General features: G+C 43.1%; 1 protein-coding gene across 3 annotated transcripts in view; it reads right to left on the bottom strand.

Moving 5' to 3' along the window:
- Aoah (acyloxyacyl hydrolase) overlaps window positions 1-25,218 on the bottom strand; it is a 152,881-nt gene that overhangs the window by 15,656 nt on the left and 112,007 nt on the right. For 2 of the 3 annotated variants that reach the window (XM_070014188.1, XM_070014190.1), the window contains 5 exons: window positions 12,810-12,846; window positions 12,051-12,125; window positions 5,668-5,840; window positions 1,367-1,425; window positions 929-988 (listed from right to left, as the gene is read on the bottom strand). In XM_070014188.1, the coding sequence (XP_069870289.1) occupies window positions 929-988; window positions 1,367-1,425; window positions 5,668-5,840; window positions 12,051-12,125; window positions 12,810-12,846 (404 nt within the window). The remainder of the gene's footprint in view (window positions 1-928; window positions 989-1,366; window positions 1,426-5,667; window positions 5,841-12,050; window positions 12,126-12,809; window positions 12,847-25,218) is intronic. The other variant, XM_070014189.1, reaches the window with a different exon arrangement.

Raw genomic sequence — 25,218 nt, 5'->3', positions numbered from 1 at the left:
AATGTGACTGTTCATTAGGAATCAAATCAGTGCTGATTAAAATAATAAGACCTTCCATTTCCCATGGGACTGGCAATGATGAAATGAAGAACCCTGATAATACTGAATGCCGTTGGGGACAGGTGAATAAGAATGTAGATTAGTTTTGCCTCTCTCAATTGCAATTTGGCAACAAAGACTGAATCCTTAAACATGGCCATACCCTTTGACCCAACAATTTTTATAGGAAGTAGTCTTAAGGGATAGAAATGCACACACAAAGCTCATCTTTATATCTACCACCACTCATCACAGTGCTGTTTGTTTTTGTGTTGGCACTAGGGTGAACTTAGGGCTTCATCTTCTCACTTGGCTTTTTTGCTCAAAGCTGGTATTCTACCCTGGAGCTATGTCTACACTTTCAATTGGTTTTCGTTTTTGTTTGTTTGGGGTGTTTTTTGCTTGTTAATTGTAGATAAGAGTCTCATAGACCTGCCTGCACAGGCTAGCATTGAACCATGATCCTCAGACCTCAGCCTCCTGAGTAGCTAGGATTACAGTCATGAGCCACTGGTACCTGGCTCTAAAGATTCCTTTTTGACCTCTAGAGAACATCAGTTGTATAGGGCTGACCTTACTCACCCCTCCATCTCCTCACCCACACCCAGGAGCTGTTGAAACAGCTGTGTGTGTGTGTGTGTATGTGTGTGTGTGTGTGTGTGTGTGTGTGTGTGTGTGTAGAGAGAGAGAGAGAGAGAGAGAGAGAGGCCAGCCTGGAGACCTCCCAGGAGACACAGTGCACTGATGTTGTCTTGGCTCCTCCTACTCCTTGGAAGATTGATTTCATTGTTCACCAGCTTGGTGGCCATCTTGCACCAGAATGTCAGAATAGGGAAGCAGTCTCAAACATAGGGGATCAAAGGTGGTATGGATAGGTGTGGCGTCCTACCTCTGAAGTAAGAGTCCGGAGAGTCTTGTTGGAAGTCAACCAGCCATGACAGGGGGTAACCTGAGAGTAGAAACACATCATTTTGATTAGATAGAAATAGATCTGAGTAACGAGTGTGTGTGTGTGTGTATGTGTGCATGTGTATTTGTGTATGTGCATGTAGGTATACATACAAATGTATTTGTTGTGCATATGTATGTATTCACAATCATGTATGTGTACACAAACATATACATGTCCATCTGTGTGCATATGTCCATGCTAATGTGTGTCATGTACATGTGTCAGGGGTTTGGGGTGTGCATGCATGTGCATGTATCCATACTTGTGTGTCGTGTGTGTGGTCATGTGTGTAGATGCACATGTGTGCATGCACGTGCACATGCCCATCTCATGTGTATGTGTGTGTGGTCATAGAGAATTAGGTGACAGGCTCACTTGGAGGCAGCTCAGGAAGGAGAAGAACTGTGCATAGGTCACGTCTTTATTTAGCTGACCTGGAAAACACAAAGGGTCTGGCATGTCATACGTAATCAGACACAGCAATATTCAGTGACGTATACTTGTGATCCTGATGCCAAACGGCTGCATGATTGAGCATTGCCATTGAAGAATGCCTGAGCTTTGCTTCTTTCTGTGTCCTTAGAAATTCAGGCCCCAAGATGGGGTGGGTCCTTAGGGAGTTTCCTCCCCTGCAGAGCTCTTGGTGGGGTAAAGACTGGAGGATGGGACTCCTCTTGGCTCCAGGGAAGTGGGAAGAAATATCCTGTGCTCTTTCTAGACCAGAGTGTCTTGCTCATGCACAGAACCAGGCCTTTCTCCTGGAAATGGCAAGAAACGCCAAGCTTTTGAGGGTTACTGGGATATTCAGTGGATCTGAAGTTTTCTTTTTAAGTTTATAGTATATCCAGGCCTGACCGGCCCCACTGTCCCATGTGGAGGCACGGGCAGAGCATTCTGAGCATCTGAAGTTCTTACCATGGAGTGCTCCCTGCAGTCTGGTGAAGGCCTCCAGACTATATGCTTGGGAAGGATGGGGAAACCAGCATGTTTTGTTTCCCTTTATGGCAATGGGCTAGGGGCTGCCCCGTGGTTCTCTTACTTGAACCTTGATCAGTTCGTGGGAGATGGGGGTCATACAGATCCTCTCTAAGCATCAGCAATAGAGTCTGAATCTGGGGCAGTATTTATTCTCTGCTCCCTTCTTTCTTCTTCTAGCTTATCTAGCCCCAGAGGTGGTCGGTCAATTTTCATGCTGTGGCTGACATACCAATTTCAGTGCCCCCACCCCAATCTCCAGGTGAGTGACTGCACCCATTAATACTTCTTATACTCTGGGGGGGGGGCGGGGAAACACCAAAGTGGATAATAGGACCTATCTCAGAGTGAAGTGGAAGATGGAAGGGGATGGAATACAGTCTGATTTTTCACTTATACCTCAGATGGCTTACACCAAAAGATAGGTTCCATTTGCTTGTGATTGAGGAAAATATATTGATCTCAGGGTGGGTGAAAGAATCTTACGATGAAAAGTCACGGGCTTTAAAGTCACAGTGACACGCCAGGTCTCTTTTCTGCAAGAGCTTCTGCTTCTTCACATTTTAGGCAAATCCCAAACCACTGGCATCTACCTTGGCTTCATTTTCGTGAGCCAATGTGGAGCCCTGAGCTCCTGCATTCCCCAATCCCTGCTCTCCACACTGAAGCTTTACTTCTACTTTCTTTCCTTTATGGCTTTTTCCACTTTGTCCACTTCCTCTATGAGACCCTGCTAGTCTCAGGCCCGCCTACCCAGCTGTGTGACTGATACCTTCCACCTCTTTTCCTCACCCAGGCTCCTCCCTCTTCTCATATCTGTTTCTGTCTGGCCTTTGTTTTCTTGCTGGCTGCCCTCTTCTTTCTTTGTTCAAACTGGGGTTGTTATGAAACAGAGGAGAGATGACAAAGGAAACTAATACACTCTCCTCCCTGGTAGGGGTGACATGGGAGCATGTTTGTTCTGGGGATCTCATGCTGTGCCTTCACCTTTTCTTTGGGGGGGAGTGCTATGCTCGGTTGTCTTACCTTAGGGGAAGGAGGTAGTAGAGAATGTATCACTGACCAGGGGCCTCTCTCCTAGGTCCCCAGACCCTCTGTTCCCTGACTTCTAATCTTTAAGTGGTAGCTACAGTCAAAACTGGAGTTTCTCATAATCATGTTTCTAGGCTCAAATAAAGAAGCAATCAGAACTCTAACTCTCTCTCTCTCTCTCTCTCTCTCTCTCTCTCTCTCTCTCTCTCTTTCTCTCTCTCTCTCCCCTCCCTCACTCCCCCCTCCACCCAACTTGTTTCTGCTCCACCCAACTTGTAGCTCAGAGCTCTGGGAGTCTGACTCGAGTGTCAGGCTACTGATTGGGATAAGGGCTATGCTAACCTGGAGATTGGACAACCTGGAGGCGGGGAGTGTGAGGGCAGCCGTCCCCTCTCTCCATCTTATGAGCGTGATGAGCCCCATTGAAGGACTATGCACAAGCCAGAGTCCTACCTTCCTCCCTATTCTTTCTAGAAAGGACCTTGATACCTCTTTAAGAAGTATATAACCTATTTTTCCATGGCAACCAGGCATCAGGGATAATTTGGGATGTGAATAATTACTTAAACATATTAAACACATTTTAGATGGCTTCAACTTTTTCCCTAATTGGTATCCCCGCCCCCAAATTAAAGGCTGTTTATATAGAATAAATGGCTCTCTCCACTAGATGCCAGTAGCACCTCCTCTCACAGCTGGCTGAGAACCATGGCTTATAGAGACCTCTAATCAAGTTTTTTCTTCCTTTCACTTTTTTCTCCCCCACAAATTTCATGGGATCATTATTACCTATACTGATTAAATCAAGTGATTGTGTGACACACACACACACACACACACACACACACACACACACACACACACACACACACACACACACACACACGGGGGAAGGAGAAAATGTCTAACTAGAGTTTATGGAAACCGAATGAGATTTGAAAACAGAAAAGTCAAAGTCACGTTTCCATGGAGGAAACTGGGAACACATGTCACCTGTCTGCCATCTTCCTTTCCCTCTCAATTCCAAGCACAGGAGAATTAAACAGTTTTGAGGGAATCTGTTGAGCGGGGTGGGGGCTACACACATCTCGGGGTTCAGACAACCTGTCTCCGCCCAAGTGGCAAGTGTTCTTTAAAGGCAAGGCACCCTAGAATGGAATGCAAATCTTCCCTGGGTGCCCACACTTGTTTCTCAAAGGCGCTGTTAGAGCCTTGTGAACCACAGGGCTTGTTTTCCTTAGATGAGGCAGGGTAATGTTTTGCTTTAATGGTTGTACCTGGGATACATTTCAGGAAGCTGAAGGAGAATGGCTTCATCCTCAGTGGTATGAGGTTAGAATGAAGAGTGGAAATCCCTTTAAGAGCAGGTTAAAGGGGACACACTCCTTTCTTGTGTGAACAGGATGGGATTTCCTGAAGGAGGAGGTAAGGATGACTTAAGTTGGGGCTATAGGAAGGGGACAAAAGGAGATGGAAAAGCTGCACAAAGCATTATATATGCAAGGAAAAACTCACGATGGTCTTAATTGTGAAATTGTGTTCTTATCCCACTCTCTGGAGGGCATTAAAGAATGAATTTTGGACCACCTCCTTTGTATCACTTCCTTGACTATAGGGATGTGCCTGGACCTCTGGCATGATTTAAGCTTGGTTGGTCTCAGGAGTTGGGCATGATGATAGCAGGAAGGGGCAGCCTTTTCTTTGCCAGTGGTTGATCGGTGATCTCAATGTGAGCTGCACAGGGGAGGCCAGCCTCTCCTTGTAGATGCTCATAATGGAGGACCGAGGCCAGGGTCCTGTGTCTGTCTCCCTGCTTAGCTTCCCTGCTGACATGCTTCTCATCATCTAATTTGCTTTGGGTGTCTTCTTCCCTACTGGAATATGGACAGGGATTCAGAGCTATTGTACTCTCTGCTGGTTAGCTGGTATCTAGAAAAGCTCTTGCATGTGTGAGCACTTAATAGTTTTCGAAGGACATCTTTCCCCTGAAAGAAAGCTGAGCTCTGCTATACCCAGCTTATAGACACAAGAAACTGCTGAGACCTTGGATGAGCCATGTCACCTCTCTGGTCTTAGCTGTTTTCATCTACCTAATGAAATTAGGGGTTAAGGATAGTTATAACAGCCCTTCCTAGTGTGACTACAATTTTTATGTTGTTTGGACAATAATGGAAGCATTAGAGCTGTGGCTAGAAGTTAGAAATTTCTGGGGAAATTTAAGGGTATTGAGAGCTAGGATGCCAAAAGCATGTATCTGTAGGGTGTGGAGCCTTAATGGGTCCCATGAGAAACTCATTCAGAGGAGGTTTGCAGTTCCTCCCTTTGAATTGGGGCTTTCTGTTTCTTGTTTGGGAATTGGGGCTTTCTGTTTCTTGTTTGGGCATCTTCTGCTCATTCTCTATTTCACTTATTAACTGAGTTTCCTGATTTAAAGTTTTACCTTTTGATTTGTCCTAATTTTTGACTAATAGCCTCTGTCCCCTCTGTCTTTGAATCTGATTTGAACAATGACCTTCAGATACTGCACCAAAGGGCTCATCCCTCCACTCATTCTGACCTATGTTCTGTGATGCTCATTCAGATGCATTCCTATAGGGATTTAACTATGTGTACATTGGACATAGGAACATGAACATTGTGAAGGAGTGGAAGTCTTCACCCACTGGTACCTAAAGGATGATATCTGTCATGCAGATTATCCCAGAGAAAGGCTCCATCTGGCAAACCATACAGAATCACATGGCTCCCCTTGGGCAGGTGGGCATTCAAGTAATTCAGAGTCTTTATGACCTTAGAGTACAATTTCTCAGGAGTAGTCATTCGGGGAACTGGATCAGCCTTCCTGTTGGTGGAAGAAACAGAAAATGACTTAGTTGATTATAAAGACAGATGCATGCCAATACAATATATAATACATACGCATATACACATATACATGCATAGATAAATACATGCATATACATATGGTACTATTGTCCATAATATTCCTGGTTTTTTAACCACTCTGACCTAGGGTCATGTGACTGGTTCTGGCCTTGTGAGTTTTTGGCAGAAGGGACACCTGTCATGTGGGAGAGAGCCTCTAGAATGTTCTTTTTCTTTACCCGTGGGCATAGAGAATATTCCAGATGGCTGCTGCTCAGAACAGATTCCCATGGTCATCCTGGGGAGACATGGGTATGAGTGAAGAGCTCATGTTTATGCTCCTAAAATTTTAGGGGCTGTTTGCTGTAGCCCCTGTAGGCTTGCAGTTCATAGAAAGGCTCTGCTATCACTTAAGATGAATTTGATACCTTGGGATCTGAAACTTGGTCTTTAAAGCTTAATATATATCACAGAATCCTTGCATGTATCACAGGGCTAGCTTTGCTTCTATCTCATGAAGTAATGTTGTGTGCCCCTGCTACATCTTGCTTTTTCTTTTTTTTTTTACCAGTCCTGGGACTTGAACTCAGGACCTGGACACTATCCCTGAGCTTCTTTTGCTCAAGGCTAGCACTCTCCTATTTGAGCCACAGTGCCACTTCTGACTTTTTCTGTTTATATGGTACTGAGGAATCAAACCCAGGGCTTCATTCATGCTAGGGAAGTACTCTGCTGCTAAGCCACCTTCCCAGCCTATATCTTGCCTTTTCACCCTGCCATTTCTGTATTGGGTTTGGACTTTCACGAGTGTCCTGATAGACCATATTATTCTGTTATTCTGTTGCAACAACAGTTGCCAGCAATCTTGTAAAACTGTCCTTCTCTACATGATAGTGGTATGTGCGACAGAGGATATTTATTCAAGCTTTGAAATAGAATGGCCTCATCTCATTTCATGTAAGTTCGTAAAACAGAAAAAGGAAGGGCTGTAATTAGCTATAAGTAGTATAAGTCTAAAATCAAAGCAAATCTAGAACCTCAACCACACATGGATTGAATTTAAGCTGATTGATTTATTTTCAACATAAGTATAGTATATATAAAAAGAAGCATCATATATATATATATATATATATATATATATATAATTCTGGGACTACATCATTCAAACTTACACTAAAGTTACTTATGTGTATGTTTAAAAAGCACAGTATAAACAAGGATGCCAGTTTCTGGGCTTTAATATCTCTCTCTCTCTCTCTCTCTCTCTCTCTCTCTCTCTCTCTCTCTCTCTCTCTCTCTCTCTCTGTCTGGCACTAGGGTTTGAACTCAGGACTTGGGTGCTGTCCCTGAGCTTTTCTGCTCAAAGCTAGCCCTCTACCACTTGAGTCACAGCTCCACTTCTGGCTTTTGGGTGGTTAATTGAAGAAAAGACTCACAGCCTTTCCTGCCCAGGCTGGCTTCAAACCACGATTCTCAGACCTCAGCTTCCTGAATATCTGGGATGACAGGCCTGAGCTATCAACTTCCTCTGGTGATGTTTTTGGAAGACGAAGGAACCCCAGTGGTTTGGGAAATATCTCCTATGTCTCCCTGACATCTTTCAGGGGCTGAATGGCTAACCTGAAGATGTCTAGCCTTTTCCTATGCAGGTGTTCTGGGTCTGTGTCAAGACCACACTGTGGGCCTGGGAAGGTGGCTCAGTGGTAGAATGTTTGCCTTGTATGCATGAGGCCCTAGGTTCCATTCCTCAGCACCACATAAGCAGAAAAAGCTGGAAGTGGCGCTGTGGCTCAAGTGGTAGAGCGCTAGCCTTGAACTGAAGAGCTCAGGGACAGTGCCTAAGCCCAGAGTTCAGGTCCCACCCCATGACCAACACCACCAACAAAAAAGACCACACTGTGGTCTCAGTGTGCCCACCCACCCCTCCTTACACACTGGTAGCTTAGCTTGGACACTCAGAATGGCAGATCAGGAACAAGGAGAGCCCAGCTTGCAGACAAGAGATGGAAACTTGAGAAAGTAATGAGAGAGAAGTTGGTGCTCTCTGATGTACCTTTGGACACACAGCTAGGCTGGGAACAGAGAAAGTCCCTCATGCATGGGTGTGGCTCAGAAGCTTGTCCTTGTCCTAATGAATCGTGCCTGATCATGCAAAATAAGCCTCTCTCCTTGGGTGCTGGGATAGCTGTGATCATTTCATTATGCTGGCAAGTACGCCAGCCAGATTGCACCTGGATGATGCCAGGGAGAAATGCCCTCTGCTGAGCAAGAAGGCAGACAGCCTCTGCTGAAAGCCAGCGTCTCGGAACCAAGCTGACACCCAGAGACCCTCTGATGGCATGCTCCTTCTTTTGCATCATCCAGGTAAGTGGGCTAAGGTCTTGTCCTCCTGCCAGCCAGCAGCAATCTCATCCCTGGGCTCTCATCCAATCCCTGAGATCTCCTGACATAGACAGGTAAAGGGGGATGAGCTGGGCCTGCATTTCCCCAAGGCTAAAGATTAGGGAAAAAATCCCTTGCAAGTGTGTGTGTCCTGGAACACTCGGGCTGGCTGGGAAATTCCTTATCATTGCCTTGGCCATTTTTACTTCTGACTATGGAGTCTGGAAGAGAGTTCTGGATAGCAGGAATTCAGCCCTCTTCCTTCCCTGCTGGCGTTTCTACCGTCTGTGTGGCTATGTGGAGCACTATAGTCCAGGCTCTTTGGCAGCTGTGACCTATTTGTACTCTGGCTATTTCTCAATGCAGCACTGGTTACCTGTCCTGGGCCTGACCCAAAGCAGTGGCATTGCAGAAGAACAATGTTTGGAGTCAAAGGGTTATGAGCAATCTGGGTGGGTGGTTCTGGGCCTTTCTACTAGATAAAAATGTACTATTTATGAATTCTATGTCCACTGTAAAATACAAATCAATACATGGGGCTAGTCTTAGATACTATACAATCTGTCACAATTCCAGCCATTACAAAATTCTTCCTCCCTCCATCCCTCTCTTTCTCTTTTCCCTTCTCTATTTCCTTCCTTCCTTCCTCCCTCCCTCCCTCCCTCCCTCCCTTCCTCCCTCCTTCCTTCCTTCCTTCCTTCCTTCCTTCCTTCCTCCTTCCTCCCTCCCTCCCTCCCTCCCTCCCTCCCTCTCTCCCTCCCTCCTTCCTTCCTTCCTTCCTTCCTTCCTTCCTTCCTTCCTTCCTTCCTTCCTTCCTTCCTTCCTTCTTGAAGCCCATCCTGGGGCTTGAACTCAGGAACAGAGCACTGTCCCTGAGCATTTGTGCTCAAGGTTAATGCTCTACTACTTGAGCCACAGCTCCACTTTTGGATTTTTTTGGTGGTTAATTGGAGAGATAAGAGTCTCATGGACTTTCTTGTCTGGGCTGACTTCAAACTATGATCCTCAATTCTCAGCCTCCTGAGTAGCTAGCATTGCAGGCATGAACCACTGACACCCAACACAAAGTTCTTTTATGGACATCATGTTGAGGTGTCAGAGATGGGCTGTCGGACTTTATGATTTCATGCTCTAAGGCAGCACAGCCCCCACACCCTAAAGGTTCTCCTGCTCTAGCTCATCTACATTTGTTGTTCCCCTGGACTCCCCTTCTTCTGTATTACTTCATGAAATAGCTTTCAAGGGCAGAGACAGGAAAAAAGCCCAGGGAATCTGGGATTAGGTAAAGCTTAGGTAAACTTGAATAGGACACATGACAAAGCTAGTTACCCCTGCATTGCTTTCCTTCCTAAATTCTTTTTTTGTTTTTTGGTTGGGGCCTGAACTCTGGGCTGGGGCACTGTCCCTCAGCTCTTCAGCTCGAGGCTAGCACCCTACCACTTGAACCACAGTGCCACTTCTGGCTTTTTTTTTCTGCTTACCTGGTACTGAGGAATTGAACCCAGGGCCTCGTGCATGCAAGGCAAGCGCTCTACCACTGAGCCACCTTCCCAGCCCTCCTAAATTCTTGATGCTAAAAGCTTTCTTCCAATCCTGATGGCATCCATTTATTAGGTGTGTTCTGAGTAATTACATGAGTTTAGGGAACCGAGAAAGAAGAACCTAGCTGCCTGATTTCAGTCAGAACTAGCAGCATCAGACTCAAAAAAGAAAAGAAAAAAGTCATGGGACAATCCTGTTCTGGCCAGCTTGGGCTTTGTATGACATCTTTTGCTCATCTGGGGATGTCTGTTCCACCTTGACATTCTGGCAGATGGACAGGAATAGCTGCCATCTGTCTTTATTTTTCTAACCCCTCCACAGGACATGGCAAAGTGGGCACTGCAGGAGCACCCTGCCCTGCCAGCTCTGCTCTCTCACCCACATGCTCGCTGCTTCTCTGCCTGGTTTTCTGGCAGGGGAGGCTGGCACTGGTCTCTGGCTGGTGTCTGCCTGCTCTGTTCTCTGGCTCTTTGGAAATGAGAAAGCAGGAGTGAGGTTGGAGGTATCTCTGGGGGTAAGCAGGTTGTTCTGGAAAAGTCCAGCTTCAGGGGTTCGAGCTTTGAGATACTAGGCCTCTTTTTCTTAGTCATTCTGTCAGTATCATCCATTTTCTCTCTGCCTGCTTCTCTGTTTCCCCTGGGGGACCTGATTTTGGGAATGGAGGGACACTGGCTGGTCTGATTATTCGTTTGTTTTTATTGTGATGCATCCTTATCCTTTGTAGGCTCCTTGGAGATGTCTCTCAAGAGAGAGACCTCTGTGGGCCTCTGTGTCATTGAGTCCCAGTGCTACTGCACACCATGAGTGCTCCCCACAGATTGTACAAAGGTGAGTGAGTGCAAGAAGGCAAAGAAGGCCAGTGTGAGGCTGAAAGAGCATGGGTCTGAGCCAGAGAACCCGCGTGGGCTCTCAACTTTGCCATTCAGCAGCAGCAAGAGGTCAGTTCTTTTACTTTGTGAGCCTCAGTTTCTCCATCTGTAAATGGAAACAATCACACTTGCTTCTTAGGACTGCTGCAAGGGTGGAATGATAGCATGGCACAGCTCTGAGTTCATTGTGGCAGGCATTAGGGGATATTTGTGATGGTCTAGGTCCTCAGTGTATAGCCTTGGCCAGTTTGAGGTTCTAGGGAGAGGAGAAAACCAGCCTGGTAAGACAAGGGTAAGGCATGGTTCCTGAGCACTTCTGGATTATTGGGCAGAATTTTCTGCCCTGAGCTTCCTTCTTGATTCTGTCTCTACATCTTTCATCATCAGAGTTATATGCAGGCATCTGAAAACAGCCATGTTATAATAACACTGAACTTTGGTCTTACAACAGGCCTGGGAAGCATGGTGAATGAACTGGGGCATATTAGGTGGGCTGAGAGCAGGGGATGGAGTCCAGTGCTTCTATTTATTCACGAATACCTCGAGCAGGTCATGGAACCTCTCTTGGCTTAACTTTCCCTGTTCTTTTTTAACTTCTTTTAAATAGTGAGTAGGTGGCAACTACAGAGTCAATCTATATCCGGTTTTACTTTTATTCATTTATTTTGGCCACAAGCACAAGCTAGGTGGTACTCATACATACAGCATATTCCTTAGGGGGCATAGACAGGTTTCAAGGGGAAACTAAGTCAATCAAAATTCAAAACCACTGCTATTATTAGCAGTTTAACAAAGCTCCTTTTTATTTCTTTCTTTTTCAACTTGGGTCATGAGCATAAATAGTCTTGGCTGTGAACTACATGTAGTTTCTTCACAAAGGCTGTGGGCTCTGTGCTGTACCTTCCACAAAAGGATGTTTACAGAATGAGTGACCACGGGCTCTTGAGAGACAGAGGTGGCTCTGCCTTATTCATTTTATTTAAGGAACTCATGGGCTCTGAAGTGTGGATCTGAGTAGCATCTTTCATGCATGATGTCCATCTGTTGTATATGTCAGATGCATGGATCAGACACAAAAGCAGCTCTTAGCTTTGTAAGCCCTATTTGTGGATCTCACATGTATAGGTCTTACTTTTAACATAGAAAAGTTCATTCACTCTCAGATCGCTATAATGGAGTTGAGTTGCTATAGGAGAAGGTAAGGAAGAAGGAGGAAAATCTAGCCAACTTGAGGGGATGGGTGAGGTTGGAAGAGATAGGGGAAAAATGAGAGAAGGAGTGACACTGATCAACATGCATCGACACATTGAATTGAGCTCCCTTTACATAACTATTCAGAGACAATAAAAATAAATTTAAACAATTTTGGAAATCTTTCCTCAGTGACTCACCCATTGCAGACATCATTTCCAATCATGGCGTATATGACAATAGCTGGCTGGTCCAACACTTGGTTCCTAGACAAGCTGAGAAGCCACAGGTGAGTTCTGAGGGTCAGGTACTGTGAACCTAGCTTTTAATCAGGGACACAGTCTAGACTCAGAGAAAATACCTTTGTATGACCACCCTCCTAGAAAACTTTTCTTTCATTGAGTATAGTTAATCCCCATTCCATTTTTCTTCTTTTCTATAATATGGAACTCGGTTCTTCATTGGGGAAATGTGCCATGGATGCTCAGAATTGAAGAGCAAATTGAGATGCATATGGTGATCTTCCTAGCATCTATCAGGGCCTTTGTTATCAGCAGCACAGGTGAATTACCTGGATTACTCATTTCAGATTCCTAGGATATCCTCACAACTCTGGACCTGTCATCACCTTCAGAAAGGTAGGACACTGCAGAATTTTAAGCCCAACTGGGCACAAACATATTCTTTTAGCTATATGGCACAATACTTAGGACTTTTTAATTATACCTTTCAAACATAAATTTTATCTGATTCCTATGCAATTAGAATTAGAATTCATTTCCCTAGCTTCTGTAGATATATACACACATGAATCACCTCCTAAACTTATTGGACCAACAAATGCTATCACAGTATTTTATGATAGTGAACAAATGTGGGGTAACAACAGGGTCTTCGTTTCTTTTTCAAAATGAGTAATCAAATTTAAAAATATTTTTTTAGATCCATCTTCCCCTTACCTTTCTATAAATTTCTCCAGGTTTTGGGAAGATGCACCTGAGTGATTAAAATGGAGGAAGTTAGGTTAGTGAGTTCAAGTGACAACATCAACATGAGCGTCTGGTTGGCTGAATTCATAAAGGAAGCATAATAGTGCAGGCATCAGAGTTTCTCCAGGCCATTGTGTTGATGGAGAGAACTTGCTTCCTGTGATGTTCTGCAGCGTTTCCACCTGGGATTCTCCTTGAAAGGAGTTCTGATAATTTGACATTGCCAAATGTTATACAGGAATTTGATCAACGAGATACAGAGAAGCCACATTTTAAGAGATCAAATTTTGGTAGTCTTCATTAAAATGCTAGAGTCTGCAAGCAGACTCTGATCCTCAAAAGCTTGCAGCCCCATATTCAGCTAGCACAAAGTTTATATAAGCCCAAACCACATATGGTGTGAGGAAGTGAACCTAACAAAAATGTTTTGTAAAAGTAAAAAGCAAGCCAGGTAAGAAACTAAAACTAACAAGTGTTTTACAACACAACCAACACAACCAAAAGCTGTATTAATCCATTTCACTGATATATATATATATATATAATATCATATATGTATATAAGTATATATGTAATATATTATACATATATGTATATATTACATATACATATATACACACTGTAATCTCCATCTATCTATCTATCTATCTATCTATCTATCTATCTATCTATCTATCTATCTATCTATCTATCTATCTATCTATCTATCTATCTATCTATCTATCTATCTATCATATATACATGACAAACTGCCCCCAAAGTAAGAAATCAATCAGTGGAGGACCAGAGGAATGGGAAAAAACATTCTTTGTGAAGCATGATTTCTCTGGAGAGATCCATTTAGGCTTCTGCTGCTAGTTCTCCTACTCCCAGGCCTCTGCAAGGCTGTCTGGTGAGTGCCAGGCTTTGGTTGTAGAGCTGATGCTTTTCAACTCTAGTGATGATATGTGTTGCCATCCTCCCTTTGTCTCTACTACCACCTGCTGTGAATCTCTTACATGAAAACAATATTGAATGAATATCTATATTATGTCAGAAGTTTTTAAACATGTATCAACTTACTTAAGCACCAGTGCCACTATGAGAGCTAAGCACTGAGGTATTCCTTTTTATGTAAGTGAGGAAATCGAGACTCACGCAAACGACTTGAACCAAAGCAAAGATATGCAAACATGGGGAGTTGCAATTCTTCTGTCTGCAATGCTGAGTTCTGGCTCTGTATGAAACACTGCCTCACCTAGGAACTATAAAACCAAATAGGCTAACTGCCTTTAGTCCCAAGGAAGCCTATCTGACAGAAATGAGTGAGTATTCCTCATATAGATAATGCTCCTCAGTGGATGGAAGTTGTAGAAACAGTGTCCTGTTATCCTTTCTCATAGGAAAATCTTCCTATAAGGTCGGTCTTTGGACGTTTGAGAGGCGAGTGTGTGTTATAGAGATCCACATGAGGAACAGCATCTTGTCCAGCCAGGAAGGGCATGTGACACTGTGTTAATCATGCAGTAATGTCTTCTTTGTATTGTAGAATTAGTTGCAGGCTGTATAGACAGCATTGATGATCTCTCAGCTAAATCAGAAATGTTAACCTGTGAAATATGTTTGCATTGTTGTATAAACATCTCCACTTATCCATCTCCTCAACTTTTCCATCACCTGCAACTGAAAATCTGTAGTCTTTCTTTACTGGTGGATAGGTGCTTACATATGCCATTTAACTTTCCAACTCTCTGAATTTAGCTACTCTAGAATTTCACATAGGCAGTTCATGCAATATTTGCCTTATTTCACAAGCAAGGTTTATCCATGGTTCAGGACCTATCGGAATTTCTTTCTTTTTTGATGTACATTTTGTTCATCCATTCACCCATCAATAGGGACTTGGGTGATTTCCATCATTTCATTATTAAAATAATGCTGCTATGAAGATCAGTGTACAAATACCAGTTCAAGTTTCTGCTTTCAGTTATTCTGGGTGTGAATATAGTAGTGGTGTATATGATAATTCCACATTTGATGTTTTTATTGGAGGGGGAGATTGCTACATTATCTTCTTTAGTCATCCCCTCCCCCCACTTTTTTGTAGTGAGTCAAGATATTATTAAAAACACATTCAGTCTGGGTGTTGGTGGCTCACACACGTAATTCTACCTCATGCCTGTAATTTCAGGAGGCTGAGATCTAAGGATCACAGTTTGAAGCCAGCCTAGGCAGGGAGGCCATGAGACTCTTATCTCTAATTAACCACCAAAAAACCCCAGGAAGTAGAGCTGTGGCTCAAGTGATAGAGCACTAGCCTTGAGCAAGAAATCTCAGAAACAGTTTTTGGGCCCTGACTTCAAGCTTCAGGACCATCATCCCCCAAAATATGCACAAAGCCTCATCATTTGAGGTTAGCCTTGTCACCTGTGCCATGCATGCATTCTCTCACCAAGTCATTCATTTATGAGTGCTGGTTCAATGTCTGCTATAGCACAGCGAAGTAACAGATGACATAAGCACAGCTCTGGGAACCATTGTTCCCAGTGGTTACTGGGAATAATTTTGAAATTAGTGCAAAAGCTTGAAAAGAGGCAAAGCTCAATGCAACTTGGGAAGACTTTACAATCCTGAGTCCCAAATTTCTTTATATTCAATCTCTGCCCCGAATTTCTGTATATTCAATCTCTCTTTGCTGTCTTCAAGAGGGGGAGATGAGGCCACCACCTTACCCTTGCTGATGTGGCCCTGTGGTGACTCACACACCACTGGCCCTTCTCCTTCCACCCCACAACTCCAAACTCCTCATTTTCAGAACCATGATCAATGAGGAGGTGTTTAATTCTCACTTTGTGACTTTTTCTCTTAATGAGAAGAAAAAAAACCAGTGAAACTCCATCCATGAGGGGGACCAGGTTTGTCATTATGCAAATATAACACGGGCCCACCGAGCTTGAGGAAGGCAGAACTGGAATCCTGTGGTAGAATGCCATAGCCAATGCTCCTTCTACTCCTTTGCTCAGGACAGCAGACCAATGGCAGCTGGTTGTGGTGGACTTAAAAGAGTAAAGACCACTGGCTGTTGTGGTACATGACTATAATCCTAGCACTCAGGAAATTGAGTTCAAAATTAATTGTGCAAAGGCATGGAGTAACTATAAACTGCCACCCAATGAGCTAGGAATGATCTATTCTTTTGTATTGGGATGTCTATCATTTGGGGGTTTTGTTTTATTTTGTTTTGTGCCAGTTCTGGGGCTTGAAGTTAGGGGCTGGCTGTTCTCCCTGAGCTTTTTTGTTCAAAGCTAGTGCTCTACCACTTGAGCCATAGCTCCACTTCTAGTTTTCTTTGGTAGTTTAGTGGATATAAGAGTCTCACAGATAGGGTGCTGGCAAAATTGGTTAAACACCTGTAGAAAACTAAAGTAGATCTTTATATATCACCTTGCACCAGAATCAACTCCAAATGGATCAAAGACCTCAAAGTCAAAACAGACACCCTAAAACATAACAGGAAGGAATAAGAGAAACTCTAGGGCTCCTTGGCACAGGTCAAAATTTTCTTAATAAAGACCCAGAAACACAACAAATCAAAGAAAGGTTGGACAAATAGGACTGCATGAAACTGTAGAGTTTCTGCATGGTAAAGGACATAGCAAGCAAGATCAATAGAAAGCCTATGGATTGGGGGAAGATCTTCACTAGCCATACAACAGACAAGGGTCTCATATCTAAAATATACTTAGAACTCAAAAAACTAAATCCCCCAGCAACAAATCCTCAAAGAAACAACTGCCTGATAAATAAGTGGGATAAAGACTTAAAGAGAAACTTCTTTGAAGAGGAAATAAGAATGGCCAATAGACACATTAAAGAAATGCTCAATTTCTCTAGCCATAAAAGAAATACAAATTAAAACAACATTGAGATTCCACCTCACCCCAGTAAGAATGGTTATAATCAAGGAACCCAATAACAACAGATGCTGGAGGGGATGTGGCCAAAAGGGAACCCTACTGCATTGTTGGTGGGAATGTAAACTTGTTCAACCATTTTGGAAAGCAGTATGGAGGTTCCTCAAAAGACTCCACATAGAGCTCCCCTGTGACCCAGCAATCCCACTTTTGGGCATTTACCCAAATGATCACAAACAAGGCCATACTAAAGCTAGCAACACAACTATGTTTATTGCAGCATTATTTACCATAGCTAAGATATGGAACCAACCCAGATGCCCCTCAGTAGATGAATGGATATATATATATATATATATATATATATATATATATATATATATATATGATTCATACACACACACACACACACACACACATATATATATATGAATTCTATGCCTCCATCAGAAAGAATGACACTGTCTCATTTGTTAGGAAATGGAAAGACTTGGAAAAAATTATGTTAAGTGAAGTAAGCCAGGCTTAAAGAAACATGGGTCCCATGGTTTCCCTTATCTGCAATAACTAGTGTATGTTTAGGACAAGCAGAAAAGGTCAAAAGCTGTATATAGATGAACATATAAGATGATGCTAAGAGAAGTGAACCACAAGATCAGGACGCAAGAGGTTTTATCTTTCTTGCTGTTGTTTTTAATGTACTTATAATGTACTCTGTGATTTTTTTTTGTTTCTTTTGTATGTCCTCCCCCCATGGTATAACCCCCATTTTCACTGCATTTGATTCTGGTGCCCTACATCTTTTATATATATATTTTTCTAATTTGGGGAGGGTAAGGGAAATAACAAAAAGCTAAAATAAGGATACAGGTTGTCCCATCATAACAATGAGATGTGCAAGACACTATGTTGAAAACTGAACTTTACCACTTCGGTGGGGCTGGGGGGAGGGAGGAGTTGGGGAGGTGGGGAGGGAAGGGATGGTAGGAGAAAAACTAAGGAGGAGGTAACAATGCTTGACAGGAAATATACTCAGTACCTTACTCATGTAACTGTAACCCCTCTCCAAAGTATCTTTACAATAAAAAAAATATAAAAAAAACCCAAAGGGTGTACAACAACCCCCAGGACCCAAAGGGGCATTAGGGGCTGTAGTTTCTCTCTAGCCATAGCAGGCATGCCCTGGCTCACTGAGACTAACAGGTGGCACTAGAGTCGGCTGACACCAACTCCCATGAAGAGGAACACAGCTCTGGGAGCCTTGCAGGTGGCAATGAGGTCCTGTGGAGCTCTGCGAGGTCACACATGGGCTTCAGAATGAAGGTTCCTGCTCTAACATCAGACAGCAGAAGCAGCAGCGTTGGCACATCCATCTGCAAGTCATGCAACCTTAAGCCAGCTTTCATCTGTTAACAATTTCAGTAATAGCCAGATGCCAGTGGTTCACACCTATAATTCTAGCCAATCAGAAGGCTAAAATATGGAGGATTATCATTTGAAGTCAGCACAGGCAGGAAAAGTCCCCCCTGCCTCCATCTCCAAAATAACCAGCAAAATGCCAGGTTGGATGCATGGCTCAGATGGTAGAACTGGTAGAGCTCAAGGCCCTGAGTTCAAAGTCCAACACTGGCACACTCACAGAAAAAAAATCAGTAATGGGGGCGGGGGGGGGGAGGATGGGATGGGAAGGGGAAACAAAGGAGGAGGCTACAATGCTTGATAAGAAATATACTCATTATCTTGCCCATGTAATTGTAACCTCTCAGTACAGTATTTTCACAATTAAAACAAATCAGTAATAATGCCAACCACACAAATTGACAGTTTAGCACCGAACGAATATGGTTTTGTTTGCCTAACATTTAGTGCATCCTTCAAGTAAATGCTGCAAATGCAAATGAAAAAAAAACAAACGTTCTCTGGGCTGGGAAGGTGGCTCAGTGGTAGAGTGCTTGCCTTGCATGCCTGAGGCCCTGGGTTCGATTCCTCAGCATCACATAAGCAAAAAGAAAAAAGCCGGAAGTGGCACTGTGGCTCAAATGGTAGAGCACTAGCCTTGAGCTGAAATGCTGAGGGACAGCATCCAGGCCCAGAGTTCAGGCCCCACAACTGGACCCAGAAAAAAAACCAAAAAAACGTTCTCACGGGCTTTCCTGCTTGGTCTGGCTTCAAATTGTGATCCTCAGATCTCAAGAGTCCTGAGTAGCTAGGATTACATGTGTGAGCAGCTGCTGGTGCCCAGCTGAATCATGTCTATGATTTTTGGTAGGTGCTGGAACTATGGGCACAGACTTCCCTAGTCTACAGCTCTTGCATTCTGGAATCCACTGTCTCTATTTCTTTTTGGAAATGTCAGTTTGGTGAGAGTGTCAACTTCACATCATCCTAAACTACCTTCTCTTATTCTTTATTGTCCCTTTTCAGTGTTCCTGTTTTATTTTGACCTGACTCAGTGACACCTTCTCTTCCTTCTTCCCACTTTGCATTTGTTCTCTGTAGGAGTCACTGCAGTGCTGATCCTGATGCCACTGTTGCCATTTGAGAGAAGATGGAGCAACTGGGACTAGAAGGTATAGGCAGGAAAGACTTCCCTTCATAGCCTATGGAGTGTGGTGGAGCAAAGCAAATATTTGAAGAACTTACAAAGCTGTACTTTGGAGCCAGGCATGATAGCTCATGTTATAATTCCAGCTACTCAGGAAGCATCAGGAGGATGGTAGTTCAAAGCCAGCCCAGGCAAAGTGTTCATGAGACCCTCATCTCAACAACAACCACCACCACCACAAAAGCTGGTAATGGTGGAATGTGTCTGTCACCCCAGCTATGTGGGAAGCATAAATAAGGAATCACAATCCAGGCTGGCCTGAGAAAAAGCATGAGATGCTATTTGAAAAATAGCAAGAGCAAAAAGGGCTGTGCACAAAGTTCAAGTAGTGAGAACCTGTGCAAACCCCAATCCTTCCTGTTTGCCTCCTACCCCAAATACACCAAATAAAGAGACCAAGTTTCTCTCTTGAAATAGTCAACTAAGCCAGAGGATGGTGGCTTATGTCTATAATCCTAGCTACTCAGGAGCTTGAGATCTGAGGATTGTGTTTCCAAGCCAGCCTAGACAGGAAAGTCTGTGAGACTCTTAGCTCCAATAAACTACTCAGAAAAGGCCAGAATTGTGTGCTGTGGCTCCAGTGCTAGCCTTGAGCAAAAGAAGCTCAGGGTCAATGCCCAGGCCCTGAGTTCAAGCGCTAGGACCAGAAAAAAAAAAGAAAAAAGAAAAAAAGAAAACAAGTCCTAATATTAGACAAAAGCAATTTTGTTTTTGGCAGAACTGAAGTCTGAACTCAGGGACACAGTGCTTGCTAGACAGACACTCTATTGCTTAAGCTATATTTTCATCCCTTTTTACTCTTGTTATTTTTGAGATAGGTTATCATTTTTACCTGGGATGGCCTGGATTACAATCCACTATTTATGAATGATTTTTGCAAAGCTCTGATCAATGGCATGCACTACCACACAAAGCTTTTGACTAAGATGAGGTCTTGCTAGTTCTTTTACTCAGGCTGGCCTTGAACTGTGAGCTTGTTAATCTTTACCTCCAAGTAGTTAGGATGACAGGTCTGAATCACTGGTCTCTGGCTTGCAAATTGTACAAAAATATAACATCGTCAGGCAAGAGAGGGGTCATTGGGTTTCAGCATCATTATCCTCAATACTCTGTCTCTTGTGACTCCTTAGCATCAAGGTTCATCATGGAGCATTAGCCCTAGCTAGACCCTTTGTACATATGGCCAGGTAGGCCATTTTACAGACAAGACCCAGAAGGGAAAAGACGAAAGCTCATTTCAGTGAGCATTTTTGTGTGTGTATAGAGAGCAGTTCTGGGGCCTGAACTCAGTGTCTAGGTGTTGTCCCCGAGCTTCTTTCTAGGCTAGTGCTCTACCACTTGAGCCATAGCTCCAATTCTGGATTTTTTTCTAAGTTATTGGAGATAAGAATCTCACAAACTTTCCTGCCTGGGCTGGCTTTGAACCACAGTCCTCAGATCTCAGCTTCCTGAGTAGCTAGGATTATAGATGTAAGCCACTGATGTCTAGCTTCATTGAGCGAGTTAGTCATGTTATGTCTATTTCCAACAGACAACAATGATGCCAAATAGAAGACTTTAGTTCTTTTTTTTTTTTGTCTGTCGTGGGACTTGAACTTTGGGCCCGGGTGCTGTCCCTCAGCTCCTCAGCTCAAGGCTAGCACTCTATCACTTGAGTCACAACACCACTTCTGGTTTTCTGAGTGGTTTATTGGAGATAAGAGTCTTATGGACTTTTGTGCCCAGGCTGGCTTTGACCCACAATCCTCAGATCTTATCCTTCTGAGTAGCTAGGATTACAGGCGTGAACCACCAGTGCCTGGCAAGACTTTAGTTCTTATTTGAGGATCTGTGAGGATCTGAAAATGACACTGAGTGTTATGTATTGACCACAGACAGCCTCAAACAAACCATGGAATGGCTTGAAGCAATAATGTGTGTGGGCCAGAGCCCATAAACTCAGATGCTTGTAGATCTGACAATAGCGGTGCATGATTAATCTAGTCCAAAGAGGGCAGCCCTTACTCATTGCTGATGAGTGGACGTGGGAGGGCCAGGGCGACCAGGTCTGATTGTGCAATGGATGTTGGAGGTGTGTGACTTCAGTGAAATCTCTTTTTTAGACCTTGGCGACTAATCCAATAATTAAAAAACATGTTTCTCATGCTAAACACAACAGGGCTGTGAGTCATGCAGAGAGTTCACGTAACCATGACCTTCCATCTACAGGGTCACATGGGTCAAATTTTTTCTATTTTTACTTTTTCAAATAGTTGTACAAGGGCGTTTCCTTTTAAAGTGTCCATTTCTGTGTCTAGTGCATCTTGCTCAGAGTCTCTCCTTCCATCTTTCTCCCCATCCTCCATCATCTCTTCCATTTTCACATGTATAATCAAGTATGATGACTGTGTTTTCCCACTATCCGATTTCCATTTATCTTTCCTTCCTTTTATCCTGCACCATTCTGGCTGAAACATACTTCAGCTTCCTGTTACTCATTTTGTTAAACTGTCTGTTCATTACTCAAAGGGATTACAATGTGAACTCTTACTCCTGCATCTACTATGCTTTAGTCAGTTTAAGATCAAACTATTTCAAATAACTTTAATCTCCCCTCCCAAATTTTTGTTTGTAGATTGTAACAGAGGGCACTTATGGTTAAAAAAAATTAAGATTTAAAATGAGCAGTTTGCAGCTTGAGTTTGGTTCAGAGTTGAGAAGCAATAGCACCGGGTGATTAATTTTGTGGCTCCCTGCTTCATACCCTTTTTCTTTCTTCCTTTATTTTTTTGACAAGCTGGTGTGTGTGTACGTGTGCATGTGTGAGTGTGGGTGTGCAGATGCAAAATATAAAACTATAAAAGAGAAATCAGTAAAATTGAGACATACTTCCTTTTCTTTCTCCTTCTCTTACACATCATTCTGGCTCTTCTTCTACCTTTAATTTTCTTTTTTCTCCAGGGAGAAGTTTCTAAGTTTATGTCATTAAAGACTAGGTACTTTCCTTTCTTTTCACATATATCCTATATAGTGCTTTGTTGCAGAGTTTTACTTTTCACTTCTTTCATGTTTATGTGACAGAAAAGTCCTTATGAGTAGGGGATTTTTCCTAAAGCACAAAGCACTGGGGAGATCTACATGAGCGACTTGGCATGGGTGTAAAAGGAGAGGAGAGAAGAGGCTCTCAAGGTCTTCTTCCTGCTTATGAGCTGTTCTTTTATGTTGACCTGTAATGGTACCAGGTTCTCTGGTTCTCTTCTTGACTCTCTGATCAATAACAGTTCTCTCAATTCTCTTTCCTGTGTCTTTCTGCCATACCCCAGGACCTCATCTAAGTTTCCTTTTCCATTCTAAATATTATTCCTAAAACATCACACACCTCCTTGATTTCAGCTATGGTCTGTATCCTCCTGAACTTCAGTACTGCATCGGAGCTCAGATCCCCACAGGGTGTAAACAGTGGTCCGTCTCTAAGTCCAGTTCTCAGAGAGGTTCCTTGATGAGCTATTTACAATCAGAGAGTCTAGGAGTTTCTAAACAATTTAAGCAGATGCTTCCCAAGAGACTCATATCTCTTTTGTATTTTCTGGTTCCCTCTTTGGTCCCATGGTCAGAAAGTTGGGGCTCTAGTTATTTCGTTCTGCAGTGCTCTTTTTACAGATTCACTCATGGTGGGCTGAGATGAGAGAAGAGAATGGGAGCGAAGGCAGCGAGGGGCCACCCCACTTTCCTGAGAGGATGTCTCTACCACAGCACCTCAGATGCCCCTGGTGTGGCTGCTGTCACTGACAGGTTCTTGGAGTGAGATGTCTGTGTGGCTTCTTCTGAAGGGATCTTTGTCTGTCCACCGACCACCTGTGGGTTTCTGTCTGCCTCTGCTCCCCAGCAGGTGATAGGATGGAATCATGATATGCAATCTTTTTTAGCTGTATTTTTTTTGTCTTTTCTTTTTTGGTACTGGGGATCGAACCCAGGACGTTGCACTTGCTAGGCAAGCGCTTTGCCACTGAGCCCAGCCCATGATATGCAATCTTATGGATGGTTTGCTGGTAATCCTAAGTCTGCTTTTATTGTTTAACCAGCTTGCTATTTACTTTCCAGGGTGCTTCAATAGCTCCTGTATATTTTGTTCAGACTTTACACAGAAGTCAGTGAGAGAGCCAGCTTGGGCTGTGTTTATTCTGTTCTACCTGGAACCAGAAACTCAAATGTCTTCTAAAGAGGATGAAAACAAAATTCATGGAAGATATGGTGCAGTACAATGACCTAAACAGAATCTAACAATGTTATTTAACATGGATTAGCCTTTAAATGCTACTCGTTTCTTGCTTTCTTAATATATATTTTTTATTGTGAAGATACTATAGAGAGGGGTTACAGTTACATGAGTAAGGTAAGGAGTATATTTATTATTGAGCATTGTTAACCCCTCCTTTGTTTTTCCCTTACCCTCTTTCCTTCCCCTCTCCCCACCCCCCCTCCCCAACTCATCTGTTCCCCCCCCCAAAAGTTGTAAAGTTTAGTTTCAACATAGTGTCTTGTACATATCATTGTTACAATGGGTCAACCTGAATCCTTATTTCAGCTTTTTGTTATTTCCTCTCCGCTCCCCAAATTAGAAAAATGTATATACAAGATGCAGGGCACCGACATCAAATACATGAAAATAGGGGTTAGACCATGAGGGAAGAGCATACAAGAGAAACAAAAAAAAATCACATAGTATATTATAAGTACATTAAAAACAACAGCAAGAAAGATAAAACCTCTTATGTCCCTATCTTGGGGTTCGTTTTGCTTAGCATCATCTTATATGGTCATATGTACATAGCTTTTGACCTTTTCTGCTTGTCTTAGACTTATACTAGTTATTGCAAATAAGGGAAACCATGGGACCTATGTTTCTTTGGGCCTGGCTTACTTCACTTAACATAATTTTTTCCAAGTCTTTCCATTTCCTAACAAATGGCGCAATGTCATTATTTCTGAACTCCATTGTGTGTGTGTGTGTGTGTGTGTGTGTGTGTGTGTGTGTGTGTGTGTGTGTGTGTGTGTGTATCTCACATTTTCTTCATCCATTCATCTACTGAGGGGCATCTGGCTGTTTCCATATCTTAGCTATGGTGAATAATGCTGCAATAACATTTCTTGCGTTTTATACCTTAAGAGGTGTTTTCAGGAGAACAGTTTGCATGATCCAGTTGAAAAAAATCTACTATGTGAAATTTAAATTTCTTCTTTTCTATAAGAATGTATTGCTTGGAATAAAACAGGAATATTCAGGCTAATACATTAATATATTAATGGCTCAGAATAGAGGCCATTTAATAATTATTTGTGGTGATGGCCTCTGATGATTTATCTACTACAGAAAATGCTTTAAAACTCACGTGTGATTCTGAATTTCAGTGACAAACTAGATACATGCTTCTCGAAGACAGATATTTAGAAAAGAATGTAACAGTGTTCCCACTGTGGCTCTGATCTACCCTCCCAGTGACACATCCCCACAAATACCCCTTGGCTGTGTTGAAATTCTCTGTCCATCTCTCCCCAGGAGTTTTGCCCCCTTGAAAGTCTCTGTGAAGTCTTCCTCTACTTCTCCAAGCAGAGTGAAGTACCATTCACCCCTGGAGGCCCTCTTAGCTGCCATTTTAACAGAGAAAGAATGATTTTCTTATTTGTCTTATTTTCTCTTTGGGTTATGATCTTAGGGAAAAGCATGGGGCACTGACTTGCTCATCTTTTTATTTCTAGCCCCTATTGCAGTCCCTGAGAGGAAGAGAGCAAAGACCAGAAGTAGAAGGTGCATTCAGGATGCCTGCAGTGGCTGGGCATTTAAGCTATCTACAAGTAGCTGGATTGTTTGCCCTGCCCCTGCCCCTGCCCACCCTATGGCTTT

This window comes from Dipodomys merriami, unplaced genomic scaffold (genome assembly GCF_024711535.1).
Source record: "Dipodomys merriami isolate MVZ:Mamm:240054 unplaced genomic scaffold, mDipMer1.0.p SCAF_94, whole genome shotgun sequence".
Classification (NCBI taxonomy): domain Eukaryota; kingdom Metazoa; phylum Chordata; class Mammalia; order Rodentia; family Heteromyidae; genus Dipodomys; species Dipodomys merriami.
Note: the sequence above shows the minus strand (reverse complement) of the source record. Positions and strands in the feature narration are given on the sequence as shown.